Source organism: Doryrhamphus excisus, linkage group LG7, assembly GCF_037039965.1.
Source record: "Doryrhamphus excisus strain RoL-2023G ecotype Guam linkage group LG7, RoL_Dexc_Guam_v1.1, whole genome shotgun sequence".
Taxonomy (NCBI): domain Eukaryota; kingdom Metazoa; phylum Chordata; class Actinopteri; order Syngnathiformes; family Syngnathidae; genus Doryrhamphus; species Doryrhamphus excisus.
In genome coordinates this window covers 10,310,162-10,324,918 of record NC_136363.1, presented here as the reverse complement: position 1 = coordinate 10,324,918, position 14,757 = coordinate 10,310,162, and the positions used below count along the sequence as shown (strand labels likewise).

The window sequence follows — 14,757 nt, the reverse complement described above, 5'->3', positions numbered from 1 at the left end:
CGGCTGCAGTTCATCTCATCGAATCGTTTGTGGTCAAATTGCTTGAGCATGTATCAGACAGGTTTGCTTGACTTTATGTACTGGGATTAGCTTTTAAAAAAAACAACTGAAACGCTGAAAAATGCAGCACCAACTGCTTGTGGTCCTGAATACCTGCGTGTATGTGCGACAAACAGTTGAGGCAGCGTCTTGGTTCCGTTGGAGGTTTCTTTCCCTATATTATTAAAGGAACTACAAATATGTGAAATAATTTTTTTTTTCAAGATACTTTGTCGATTTTCTACAATAAAAGCTCAGATAAAAAATTCCACTGTTCTCAAATATCTTAATTTTTATTTTTCTGCACAAAATAAGATGAAAAATAAACACATCAAGAATGAAGAAAATCAATCAATCAGTAATAAATAAATATAATAATAATAATAAAACAGCAAATAATAAAAACTTAAACCACATATAGTTGGTGGGTAGACAAATAATTTTTTTCAGATTACAATTAAAGCATCATTTGAGCCCTGTAGACATGACAAAACACGACTATAGTCACATTTATACTCTTTTTATTTACAACATATTGCGCAACTGCAGGGTCTTGAGACACATGCTAACTCGCAAACTAGAGAGCTAGCGACCTAAACGGTAGCCTCCAAGTTATTTCCTTTAAATTTAAAAAAGCCAAAAACTTACCATTTCCACACGGATAGGGAGGATAACTATTAACAGTTATTTAACCTTTAATATGAACATTAATCAAACGTAATAATTTTTTCTGGGTACATGATACCATACAGCATCAATATCAAACTTGCGCGGGCCTCACTAACATTAAACTTTCATATCAAGGCGGGGGCCTCAAACTAGAGTATATATCACTGCGATGCTGATGAACCATTACAACTCAAAGCATCCCAAAAAGGTGTAAATCCTTAGTGGCAGCTTCTGACTGGCCAATTTTGTTTGTGCCAGGCAACCTCAGCCTTTGCACAGCAAACACCCACTGAAGAAGGATTACGTGGGCTTTATCCTGTCTGAAAAACTGACTTCATTTGCGAGGAGGTGCTAATAGGTCAGCCAGTTGACGGTGGAGTCAGAACATGGCGAGGTAGTCGTTTAATGCCGCCACAGAGGAAGATTAAGTATTTGCGCTCAAACCGGAAAGCTCATCCGACGCTCAGGGGGGATTTTGGATGGAATCAAGCAAGAAGAGAGGCAGCCAGGAAAACATCTACCTGAGTTGTTCATTAGCTCAGGGTGAACTCACGGACACGCAGATAGCACACTCACTGAGGACCTATCTCGACAACTGCCTGTTAGGACAAGGACAAGTGAAGAATGGAACTATTTACGGATTATGTTTTTAGACTGTCAATGTTTTTCCTCTATCCCATCATCTCAGAGCCTCCACCTCATAATGAGTCGGTAGGTACATGTATAAAAGGACAACAATAAACAAGGCCCATAAAGGCATGCTTGGACAAGACCGTAAGACTTTAGCCAATCAAACACCTTCGGAATGAACTCAAATGGAAATGAATACAGTCTTTCTGTGGCTAACTCGTATTTTCTTCCATTTTCTTTTGTCCATTCAGCATATGTTACTGTTTTAAATGGAAGAGATGACAGAGACCAGATAAAGATTGTTTATCTGGAGCATAAGAGGAGAACGTTCTGGAATCTGTATGCCACAACACGTCCTTTAAGCAAGCAGCAAAGCGAAACATCTTGCCACCGTCAGATGAATGAAAATATTTCTGCATTGCCTGCCAAGAACTGTGTGCAAATGGAAATGAGAGCAGGAGGAATATTCAGTGTTCCAGGTTTAAGGATATTCAAAAATTGAGTCTTGGGAGACGGGATGTGTATTGTTTATAAGTGTCTATTGCTCTGAGACTTTGATCACTAGATAAACTGCTAATTGCATCTAATTCTGTCAATAAGTGCTCAAAAGTCATAAGCCAAATGACGAGTTGTCTTAGCTTTGGAGTCCAAACCAACCTTCCAAGTGAGTCAGAGCTTTTCTTCCTGTCACACACACAGCAGGCACTGTAGAATCTGAATGATTGGGTTTTAAATCGTACGTAAAGACAAATTGTGTTTGACTGTTTACTGATGAACACGTGTAAACAATGCAATTGGAAACCACTCAGGTATGTGTATATTTTGATTGACTGATCGATCATTGGAGGGGGCTTTCTATGAATGCAGCTGCTCGAAACAATATTGAATTCACAAGCGAAGAAGAGAGAGCCGGAGGCAGGTGGGATGTTTACACCAATAAGAATGGAATGTCCATAGAAAGCTTCATTGACATGCAATACATGAATTAAAAGTAATTCACTTTAATTGCGGGACACTTTTTAAATAGTCAGTCCTATGCCTTTGAGGCTCATCGTAGCCACAAGAATTCCAGTTTTCTTTTCTGAGTGGGGGGAGTGTTTCAAATTAATCTATTGCAGGTTTATGATGGACACGTTTCCCGATAAGCTTTCTGCAGAATCAGAGAACCTTGTCATCCCCTTGGTGTCGAACAAGGGTTAAACCTCCAGATCAATATCTATAAGGTGTGGGATCATGGTGAGTGATGACTGGACCACCACCTCCTATGACAGCAGGGCTTAATGAGCGGAGTCTCCTAGGGTCACACATACACACACACACACTGTGTCCAATAGCTACTTATTTCTTCATTAACATGGTGGTGCAGTTATTATACACTTAAGTTTCAGTAAGTATGAGGTATGCTGATATCGTCCTATAGGCTGCTATCAATTATCCATGCTAAAATTGCCTGTGCTGTACAGGAATTAAACATTTTCCAATGAAACATTGATTTAATTTCATTCATTCATTCATTGATTTTCTACCGCTTCTTCCTACAACGTCTTATTCTCACTCACTCTCTGGGGTCTACTCTAATTAAAAAACAGGATTCCCAATTAAAACATAAATGAGAGATTATAATATCGTAATATTTGAGTCCAGCCATCAAAGACAGGGTACATTATAGACATTGCAATGTTGCCTTTGCAGGACAAGCCTACACATCTCCTATAAGTCAACCAAACAGCGACATTTAAATGCACGTCTGTTGCTCCGACTCAGGATTCTTAGCTTGCTTCACTCAATTAAATCTGGCTCTTTTTTCCCTTCTGATCCTCAAGATGGAGAACGTTTAGTAATGTCACAGTCTGCCCTTTAGCTCAGGTGACATTTGAAATGCAATGTTTCTGCAAAGGCCGGGTCATTCCATTTACTTTTCCCAGGGTACAAACGTGTACAACAAGGATTGGTCTTTCAAGAAGCAAATAGTCCTAATCTCTGTTTTGAAGGCAACATTTGTCACATGCATGGGATTTGGAGGGATGCTAAAATGTTGGTGGTCAAGGCAAAAAGTGTGACAATAACCAGAGAAGGAAGGAATTGAACAACTTTCCGCTGAAGCATCACTGCGGGGGGCACTACAAAAATGTCATTTCACGCCTTTTGTGAGGATATCATGGAAAACAAATAAAACAGGGAAAACAATAAGCATATGAACCATGACATGAAGAGAGACAAGGTTGTTAACACTTCTCAATGAGCTGCTTTGAGCTCACGTTCATGCAAAAAGTGACATTTAGACAACAATCGGCGTGTAAGCACTACACACCTCATTAACCAACTCGCTCTTCAACTAGCATGGTGCTACATTAAAATAAGATGGCCTTTAATTATTGCACAAAATTAATTATGTCCATTACACACAATGGTACTAATTAATAAGCACTGTGGACACAATAGAACAGGTCTTTGGGGGGTTTAAAGATAAATAAAATGAAAGTGCATGTACTCTCCCAACCCTCAGAGCTTGCAATTTCCTTCTTACACCGAGTGACAATTATTGGATAGATTATCCAGCAGATATCTCAGTGGAAGGCCATAATGGAACAACACCGGTGACATCATTTTCACAGTCAGTCCAAGACTTGCCATAGCAACGTCCTCGCAGGCTATTATAGTTCTCAGACTTTCATTACATGAATGGAAGGAAACAACAACACTAACAACACGTTTTACAGTAAGTCACCTTATTATCAGCTGCAATAATGATCCATTTCCATATTGATAATAACAGAGGAAAGTGATTCAGTCAGCATCATGTTGTGAAAATGTTTCCATGCTGCAGGAATATTGACCGAAAGCAACAGACATGTTATTTAACAACTGAAACTATGTGTAGAGGGAGAATATACATACAGTGTGCCATACGCAATCCAGCAAAGAGATGATTGTCTTACAGTTGCTGGGTGTATGGTCTACAAACACTGGGGTCCCTAGGTAACGGTGGGTCCAAAATACATTATCGGCTGTGTCTGGGGGCCACCTCCTTATGTCATTTTTAATTCATGAGCATCAAGGAACCTTATCTACCTCTGTGTGCGCTTTAAAAATTGCTTGCTGTGGCACTGGCGCTCAACTCTTTGCCGTCTACATTGAACTGAAGCAGTATTAATGCTGGCTCAGCACTTTGCTCCTTAGCAATATTGCAACACTGGTTCTGTTGCTGCCATGCAATACACGTCAACAAGTGCTACATCTTCCTTTTAGACTTTCTCATGTACTCCAAATTATTATTTATTATACGTTTACAAGCAGCCTTCCTCCAATTGCATGTCTCCAAAGACACCAAGTTTAAAAAAAACTGTATAATACCTCACCACAATAATAGTAATAATGTAAAAAAATTTAAATGTTGGTTTCATTTGGTTGTTTTAATTTGATGACTTCTAAAGGCTGACAAATTCAATTAACTTGATTTCAATGGATTATTATCATAAAGCTTTACAATTGCTATTGGATTTGGCTCCCTTCCTGCCTTGTATTACATGAGCCTGCATATTTAAATACTTACATTTGAGAAAAAGGGGAGAACAAAAAACAAAACAAAAGCATGGCACAGCAGTTTTAAAAACTCAATTGCCTCCTGCGGCTATACAGAGTTACTTAAAATGATGTTATTAAGCGTGGGATAGCTTTAGTTTAGTATGGCAGTAAATTCAGTCAAGTTTGTCATTCAGTGTGTGACCAATCAGAGTGACGTCCAAGTCCTTCGGGCCACACTTCATTTAACAAAGTCTCATTTCCGTGTGGGATATGCAACCGCTGATGAGTGAGATCAAGCGTAACAAAACCATCAAAAATAATGTGTATTTTTATCTTATTCTCTCTGAATGCACACAGCAGAAAACACAAGGATGCATGAGCAGACTTTTTTTCTTTTTTACAGTATATACCCTTAAAAGCGTAGAGTGCCACTAGACTCTTAATGAATGAGCGCATCAAAACAAAAAAGTGCAGTATTGACTGGTCTTTACCTCTTTATCCATGCTCTCTAGATCCTCCTTGCAAAGCGTGTACAGCGGCATCGTCTCTGACATGCTTGGCTGACGCTCCCGACGCGCCGGCCCTAATGACTTGTCATCCTGGCTGGGCCCCGCTGCTACGTCTTGTTGACTATTTGGCGTTCCCCTGAGGTATGCAAAAAAAAAAAAGGACAACATAGTTAGCAAAATGAATGCAAGGATGAAAGTCTTTCCATTCCTTCATTCTTTCATTTTAGACGTCCACTTCATTAAACTGATCTTCTTTGATGACTTAAAACCAAAGTTGATGTAACAGTGCTGTGTCCTTAAATGACTAAAGCCTCCATTGAACTGAAGCGCAGTCTCTCCTATAGCTGCCGGGTGTATGGTCTACAAAAGCAAATAACCGCCGCCAGGGTCTCTAATTGGTTCTGGAACAAAAAACTAACAGCTCTGGCTGTAGGCAACCCCCTGATGTTTACAATGAAATCATTGGTGGTATTAATCCTGGATGAGTGCTTCCCTTTGCATATTAACTTGTGGCCAAATAGAGGTACCTTCCACTTTCTCATGCACTCCAAATCCTTAGTTAAAAAAAAATGAAATCAGGTTTTGTAATTTCGGAAGCCTCTCTCCAATTAGCCTGCTTCCAATAAATGCCCCATCCTCTTTGAGGTTCAGGTAACCTGACTCCAAGGAGTACTCATTTTATCCTTCTTCATTATCATCCAATATCAAAGAAATATCAACTGTGCTACCATAACTCAATCCTTGCTCGCCCCCTCGTGGATCATTTCAGAATAGATCGAAAATCTGGCTGTGTAATGTCGACGTACCAGTAGTTGAAGTGCAACAAATAACCACCACAGCTTTGCCGTCCTGATGAGTAGGTAAGGCAACAGCATGTCTCCATTGGGAGTCATATAGTAAGCACAGAAGCTTGTTTAAGAAGAAGGGATGGAAGCGAATGGGACTCTGAGGACAAACCATGTAGTTAAGATGTGTTATGAATGAGTTTTCGAGTCAATACTACACAGACAAATACCAATAGTAGTTTTGAGGAATACCCAAGGGTTGGTGCTTCCGTGTTGCCCTTATTTTGCAAACACAACAATTACAGCAAATCATACTCCTGCTGATATCGAGTCGTGAGAAGCTGCCAGAGTGTTATTTCATCTGTACGTTACGATTATATTGCAGTACCTGAGACACGTCTGCGGCTCACGTTGATCAGACAGAGCAGAACCTGACGTCTGGAGGTAAGGCGCTGCCGGCGATGTCCGAGGGGCCCTGCGAATCAGCTTCCCGGTGACGCGGTCGTAGGTTCGAACCTCCGGAGGCGCTGGTCTGTGTTGGATCGGAGGAGGTTGTTGGAAATGAGGCTTCTGCCGGGAGCCCCACAGGAAAGCTGCTGGGCTGTTGCTCCTTCAGCCAAGTGAAGAAATTAAATGAGAATGATGAAAACACCCTGCTACGGCCACCGACACGGTTGCGTTAATATTATGCAAAAACTAGATTTTCTGGCAGTACTGCCACCTGCAGGGTATTGCTGTGATGCTTGCATTGTATTGTATTAAAAAAATAAATAACAGCAACCTATTAGGTTACAGAGCTGGACTCTATCATCAATGAGGAAGATAGAGGAAAAGGCCAGAATGAAAGTACACAGCTCCTGAGTGAGAACAAAGCATCTACTGTCTCCCAGTATATTTCCATCAGTCATATGTAAGTGCTATGCAACTCTGATTGTACTATGCCAGTGTGTGTGTGTGTGTGTGTGTGTGTGTGTGTGTGTGTGTGTGTGTGTGTGTGTGTGTGTCAAGAAGGCCTTCTTTGACACGCTCTTAGACTGAATCTACAGGTGTAATCAAACAATGTCCTTGACCAGTTCACTGGGAAGATCATCACAAATGTTTCGTACATTCATTGATTCTATTTATATATTATTGAAGCTTTTTTTTTTTTTAGATTAATCCAAAATTCTGCCCATCCACAGTATTTTAATAATTATTTCTAATGGACTATAAGGCAATATGGCAGAGCAATTAACTTACGAAAACTTTATCTATATCTATAATTCAATTTAGGGCACTTTCTGGTATTACTGTTCACCTTGTGCTCTACTCAGTCAAGCCTGGTTATTCCTAGTTTTATCATACCGTGTCTGCTTGCAGTAGTCCTCCTTTAGTGGGAAGAGAGTCTCCTCCACCCTCTCCCAGCGCTCCAGACAACTCCACAGCCAGTCGGGGTTAACCACGTGGAGATGCTTGCACGCCAGCGCTTGACGGACCTTCTCCGTGCCTGGTTGACATAGACAAAAAAAAAATGGGTGACAGTCTTGACCTTTCCATCAAAACCCCTTTGTTCGCTTTTTTTTGGGGGGGGGCCTGGAAGAGAAAGGAGAAAATAATTGCCAGGTCGATACGCTGACAAAGAGAAGGTTTGTCTTCTGGATGTGCTGTCCTTTCATTTTCCTGCCCGCTCTCTGAACCCAGAATACTGGATAATATTTATTGATGTTTGACACAGTCATTCCCAAAACTCTAACTCCAGCATTTGTGGTTCTTGCGTAGGTTTTCACATTAAAACACATTAACAGTATTTGGGGAGAAAAAGTGAACTTCATGAAACTAATTGGCTTTCCAATCACTGCAGTCTTTTCAGGGATTCATTCCAAATTAGGCAAACTTTGTAATGTCCTGATTTCCTTTATGTCGCTTCTCCTCGCTTCCCAGTCGCCCTCTTCTTCTTCTGCTGTGCAATGTGAGTGATTGCCAAGTGAGGCTCCCTAGGCAACCGGCACCACTTCCTGTGCTCGCTCGCAACGTAAATTGAATTGGTGGCACATACAAGCATGGGCCTCATTTTGAATATTCCTCACTGTTTCTGAGCCAAGAGTAAGCAGGCATTTTAGTAATGTTCTCCCGATTGAAATGAACTCAATTACCCACTACCTCGCGATACCAGGTTTGTGTCAGGATTGGACGAGGCTGCGTTGCACACCACTGCCAATATGCCAGTAAAGCTGGACTTTAAAACAAGCCCTGACGACCCTTGTTGGATTCCAGCCTCATTAAGCAAAAAAAAAGCCTTCCATCACTTCAGAATGGTTCCAGTTAAATGGACACGTCTCAACTGGCTGAATGAAGTAAATAAGAAGAATCACAAGGACTGGCTCAGCTGGTAGAGCGGTCATCTCCCAACCTTAAGGTTGTGGGTTCGATCCTCCGTCCTGCTGTGATCATGTCAAAGTATCCTTGGGTAAGATACTGAACCCCTAGTTGCTCCTGATGTTCTGGACTTCTGCTTCCATGCCCGGACAAGTTGCCACAATGGACATATTCCTGGATGTACATTCCTCTCATTCCATGTGGAAGTGGTACATTTTTGGCTAGTTAGCTCAGCAGCATGCTATGCTAGCAATGGCCATCTCTTAATGTCCTTGCAGTGATACAGTAGCCTTCGCAATGTCATGTAAACAAAGAATAATAGGAGTGTAAAAGTAACTACTTTCATAATGCTAAAAAACAGATTTTGAAATTCTATGCTATAATTATGAAAATATTCTGTTTAATATTGAATCCTATTTTGTAAAAATTCACTTAGTAGTTTATGTAGTTTAGCAAAATAAACGCTAAAGTTGAAGCATTTATGGTTGATTTTTACTTACCAGATTTAGCGGCAATGAGATGTGTCGTTCCATTGGGTTCTTGTGAGTTCAGAACCAAATTCTTGCCAATCTTTGCCCCCAGTGCCTTAGCGTGGTAGTACTCCCGAGTCCTCTCAAATGGGTAGTTGGTTGGGTACAAGCCACTGAACACCAATGTGGTGCCCTCTAACGTCTTGCTCTTCAGCTCAGGAACAATCTTGCGAATGTCCGGCGTGTCGGGCACCTCCTTCTTCAGGAAGGTCTCATAGCGGGCATAGTACTCCGTGTGGATCCGCTCCAGCACTTCTTCCAGGTAGATGAGGTGATCGTCCTTGTCGTTGTCCGCTTCTTCTTCATCCTCGTCCTCCATGCTCTGGTCCAGGAGCTCCTCCCCCATTGTCACCCCAGACTGTTCGCTATTCTGTGACTCGGTTTCGGGTTCCCTCCTGTCTGAGCAGCCGTTCCCAAGCTCAGGGAGAAGAACGTCTGAATGTTCTGCCGAGTCAGAAATTGTTTGTGCTTTATCTTTTGCCTCTTCTCCGCCATCTTGCTCAGACTTCTTTTCCTGGCTGACCTCACTGTCACCGTCCGCAGAGGTTGTCTTTTCCTTTATAGACTCACTGTCGCTGTCACTGGAAAGGTCAAAGTCCAGATTACTGGACTCACCGATTGCTGTTAAAGAGTTCGGACTGTCCTGGGCATCACCTGTCCTGCTAACACTCTCCTCTTGGCTATTTTCTTGGCCATGACCCCCCTGAGTTTGCTTCGATGTGGCCTCAGATGCCTCCTCATCAGCCTCTAAAGGTTTACTTAACGCCTCGACCTGCACAGGCCCGGCGGGATGTGTCCGTTCATTTGTGGGGACTCCATGAGAGCACCGAGACTCCGCTGGGCCGTCGTTTACTGGCTTTTTCCTGAGACCGTTGTTGTGCTCGTCTGCACCCGGGGCTTCTAATGGTTCTGTGCTCTCTGCTGGGCGACATGGGGGGCTTCCTGCAGGGGGACAGGGCACAGCAATCAGCTGGTATTCTACAACTTTAGAAAGACTGGATGGAAGGTGGCTTGGTTGGAGGATAAGGGCAAAACTAGACATTGTATAAGAATACATATAAATATATCATGTGAATATAGTTTATTATTATTAGAACAACCTATTTACAAAAAAAACATTACTAGTAACATTTTTAAAGTAATAATTACTTTTAGTGCTTGAGCTTGTGTGGGAATTTGGACATATTTGTTAAACTTACAAATTTATCATTTAACTTTTTGTCTTAAAAAAAGAATTGTTATTATCATGACATTATTCTCATATTACAAGCACACTCCTGTTATATTTTTCCCCTGAACTCAGTTTTTTTTCATTTCAGTGTGTGCTAATATTCATTTGCTTCCAGCATCAATAAGAGCCCATTACAGTTGATTTCCCAATAGAGTCAAATTGTGTTTTAATATAATCAGTAAACCTACACGTCGCCCTTCCTTCCTTGTCTTCACTTACTTTTTCCATATTGTTCTGCTTCCCTAGACAAACACCGTACATCTTAAATCTAAAAGTCTTCTTCGGGGGACATTTATCACTGAATTTGTTCTGCGGCAAGATGTGCCAAAGCGAACAGCCAGTCAAACACAGTAGGCTGAACTCTGCGCCCTCATTTAAGACTCTGCACTGCCTTTAAACAACAACCTAACAAGTGAGCTTTGCGAGAGGACTTTCTTGTTAACTTAAAAGTGCCTCTTAAAAGCGGACTGTGCAGGGAACTGGAAACGTTGGACGTGGCATCCTTGGTTGTACACACAGCTTCACAAGGACGTCGCTCACTGGGAGAAATAACTTAAGGACCTTTCTTGGCCATGAGAGCTTCCTGCGAGCCGGGCGGCGCGTTCATATCCCCGATGCCCTCGAAGTAAACGTATTTCTTCACAGTGATGAGGTTGGGCGCAAACTTCCACACGTCTTCACGGTCATCAATGATGCAGACCATTGAATCCCCACAGGGGAAAAGGTTCCTGTTGGGACAGTAGAGGGATTTCAGCTTGTTGGCGTGATTTATTTGCATTTAAATGTATGGAATTCCCACCTAAGGTTCCCCGTCTTGGAATAGGGGTCGATGCATTCATCTCTCGAAAGGATTCGATGGGAGAACAGCTTTGTTTCAGGGTCCAAAAAGCCTAAGAAAACAACATTAAAGAGCAAATGAGTGCATTTTGCTTGATAACCCACACCGCTTTAACTGTTTAAACTTCACAACCTCTCAGTTGTTCCTGACAGGATATAATATACAAAGCAGACAGCGACTGCAGTGAACCACACCGGCCTCGCCTCATCAGGGGTAGTAGTAAATTTCAATTCCAAAGGCATTAAACATTCATCATAAGGTGGCAAAACAGGGCTGGGCTGGAGTTATATACTGTAGGGCATGATGGAGGGCTGCAGCCTGAATAAAGCATAGCTGGCCTACCTCAATTTCAAATGCATCACAATTCTGCTGAGGTTTTCATGTTTGAAAGTTTTGTAGTATTTCCTTGCAGACTGGTGGAGAAAGCAGTCAAAAATACACATCATGGGGTAGTTTATGCTCTGTATAAATCAGAATGTGAAGGTTAAATCAGTCGTCGAGAGCTAACCTTACATAGAACAAAATACACTGGCACAGAGCTCCCCCCTCTGGACACACACAGGAAGTACAACCAGCAAAGACAATTGCCAAGCTCAATAATAGGTGATGAGAGAGCAAATTACCCGCAATGGTGTGTGCATAAAGACGACTGCCGAATGTGAAGACGTGCAACTCGTACAGTTTGGCGATTTTCTCCAGGAAGTCCTTGCAATGCGGGCGTAGTCGCGTGTGGAGCATTGGTTCTCCTCGCCCCAGCTGGAAGTGGAAAATGCCCTGCAGGAAAAAATGATAGGTTTGAAGTGTTTACGCTTGTAGAATAAACTGTGCTTGTGCTGTGATAAGTACCTTATTTGACATTTGCTGGCAGTGTTGATCGGTGGTGTGGATGAGAGTCTGGTCCAAGTCCACCATCAGGACCAGTTTTTTGTTACGGCGCAGCCTCTGCTGGTCCTCCCTGCCAAGCAGCTCTGCTTGCTGTTTGGGTGGATGAAGACAACTCATGTGATGACCACTGTTTTGACATGTACACTGTATATCATAAACATTCACATAAAGAACCGCATTAGTTTTTGTTGAGATAAATGGGGACGAAAAATTTTAGGATGAACAGAGAAGTCCATTTTACATAAAATAAAATAAACATCCTCTGGCTAATTCCACCTATGGCCCTTAGTGTATGTAATATGGAAACGAATGCACACCATTTCATTATTTTTTTAAGGTATGTCCGTCACATGCCTCACCTCAGAGCTGACCATCAACTCGGGCACACTGTGCACCATGGAGACTGTTGCCGTAGAGATGGGAGTTTGCTGGTTTCCATTTGTGCTCTGCAGTCTGATAGAGAGAGAGACAGGGAAGGGGTTGGGGGGGGTTATGCTTTTTGCTGGTTTCTATTACATCCTTGAACATACGGTGTCTCAAAAGAGAAGAAGCTTTTGAATTGAAAGTGTTTTCGATTGAATGTGGTCTGATTCAAACGGAATGATTTATCGCCACGATATTATCTCTGGCGCCACCTGAGGGTATGATCTCAAAATGAAGAAACCACAAATTATCCTAGCTAAAGCAACACCGAAAATGTGTCAGGTGCACAGAACACATGCTGCTGGCTTAGAAATCAGCTCAATGCACCAAAAGAAACTAATTAATATGAAAAACGATTTAAAACTAAATTAAAATTTGGTGAGACAAAAGCAAATGCCCATGTCGGTAAGTCCCAATAACTTTCATGGTTTCCAATCCAATTGCCCATACAGTCTGCATATTGTAAAGATAAAATAGAAGCTGTATTACACAAATTGATCTGTTGGCTGTACGTCAAGCATCTTTAATGTACAAAATGTACAAAAGCGGTCCCCTGCAACCATACTTTTTCTGTATGTGGCCACATTCGTGCAAGTCACATTTGTATTAAAAACCTTTACTGTATTTAGAAATGTAAAGTCACCATTGAATCAATGATCAAAAAATGAAGGCATCACAAATCCTCATGAAATGTGTCAGGTGCATACAATACAGTACATGCAGTTAGCAATCATCACAAAATGTCAGAGTTGGTAATGTGTGTGAAGAAACAATATTATTTGTATTTCCTTACTGGGTCAAGTCCAGGCCACATTCAGCACATAAGCCTTTCATCACTATGGGGTGGCTGCATCCTGCTATTCTGACAATGACACCCCTAGTAAAAACATTTGCAAAAGACAGTACAGTGTTAGTTATTTATAACAATAATATAATGAATAAATCACATTACAGAAACAGGAAAAAAGTGAAGTGAAATTGTATTTGATGTGATTTAAATGACAATTAATAGTTGCAGCGTTGGAAAAAACAGAAATAAAGTAAATAGAGTCATCTGTTATCCTTTTAGCTAAATATTTCATTATTACTGTAACTAAAGAATAATATAAAAAACATATAATCGCATCTTCCTCAAAAACACAATGTCCCACTTCCGATTTCAGAATAAGAGCATTCACATGTACCAAGTTAAAACTCAAGCGTGGGTATCCCAGTTATTAAGTCTAGCCTTCGTAAAGTTTATTCATTCCCAGTTTTTGTCTCCAACAACAACAACCTTACAAATAATGCTTACTAACACAAACCAATTTTATTTTGAAAGCCAAGCAAAACAAAACATTGTAGTCGCTCGCTTGATAGCAGTGTACCAAACAAGCTAGCACCCATGCTTAGCAGCTTGTTAGCCAGATAGCACAACACAGCTGCTACGTCCTCACTCAGGGTACAGCTGAACCACAACAGGTTAAAATGTTACAACAACTCACCCAGGCTGTATGACCTGTCCGGGGTGACAGCACAGCTCCTTTATGACTCCCGCGCGGTCCGACTTCACCTTCTTCTCCGGCAGCCTGGTCGTCGCTGCCCTGATGGGGACACAGAGCGCTAACACGGAGTCCACATTGACGTGAGAGCCAGGTTTGACTTTCCACTCCAGAAGCCGACAGGGGAGCGTCCCAAACGTGTAGCAGACATCCGACACCTGCACCGCGGGGCCCAGCGTTGATACATCGCCGCCACCGCCGCCAGAATCTGCGGGAGGATCCTCCATCTGCTCCGTACAAAAAATAAATAATGTTCTGTTTAAAGCCTATCCACTACAAGTTGCAACTCGAGAAACATTTAAAAACGCTTTTATGACAGGCTTGCAGGATAATTAAAATAAAAGTACTGGATTTAAAGCCACTAGCTTCGACAGGTAGCCGCGTTCACTCTTCCCGCCCGTAAACAGGAAGTGGCAACACTGCAGACACGCAAGTCACGATGACAACTTCCGGTAGTTAAAAACGGCCCATAGCATTAGAAAACCAAACCAACTAATACATATAATTATAGTAAGGAGGCACTCATCATCTATTTCTCTTCACCCTGGCGCTTATTAGTGATGTGCAGATCAACAATAAAATAGCGATATTTCTGATACCAGCTCTTCCTGCTGTAAAATCCATGATTGAATCAAATTATTCATGCTTTTGACACTTCAGTCATTTGAGGTAATATTTGTCTGAAACGTTGGTCAGTTGAAACGGAGCCACGTGTGAATTGTGAATAAATGAATCCTTTATTTTTTAACGGTGTTATTACTTATTGTCCTTTTTATTGTTTAAAATACAATTTTGAC

General features: G+C 41.6%; 1 protein-coding gene across 1 annotated transcript in view; it reads right to left on the bottom strand.

Moving 5' to 3' along the window:
- Positions 1 to 14,389, bottom strand: part of ctdp1 (CTD (carboxy-terminal domain, RNA polymerase II, polypeptide A) phosphatase, subunit 1) — a 32,598-nt gene extending 18,209 nt beyond the window's left edge. Inside the window, exons 1-11 of the mRNA XM_078792073.1 lie at positions 13,904 to 14,389; positions 13,213 to 13,296; positions 12,356 to 12,449; positions 11,958 to 12,086; positions 11,735 to 11,885; positions 11,073 to 11,163; positions 10,835 to 11,001; positions 9,013 to 9,984; positions 7,502 to 7,643; positions 6,551 to 6,767; positions 5,355 to 5,513 (exon numbers count right to left, since the gene is read on the bottom strand). Coding sequence (XP_078648199.1) covers positions 5,355 to 5,513; positions 6,551 to 6,767; positions 7,502 to 7,643; positions 9,013 to 9,984; positions 10,835 to 11,001; positions 11,073 to 11,163; positions 11,735 to 11,885; positions 11,958 to 12,086; positions 12,356 to 12,449; positions 13,213 to 13,296; positions 13,904 to 14,187 — 2,490 coding nt within the window. The 5' untranslated portion in view covers positions 14,188 to 14,389. The remainder of the gene's footprint in view (positions 1 to 5,354; positions 5,514 to 6,550; positions 6,768 to 7,501; positions 7,644 to 9,012; positions 9,985 to 10,834; positions 11,002 to 11,072; positions 11,164 to 11,734; positions 11,886 to 11,957; positions 12,087 to 12,355; positions 12,450 to 13,212; positions 13,297 to 13,903) is intronic.
- Between the last annotated feature and the right edge of the window lie 368 nt (positions 14,390 to 14,757).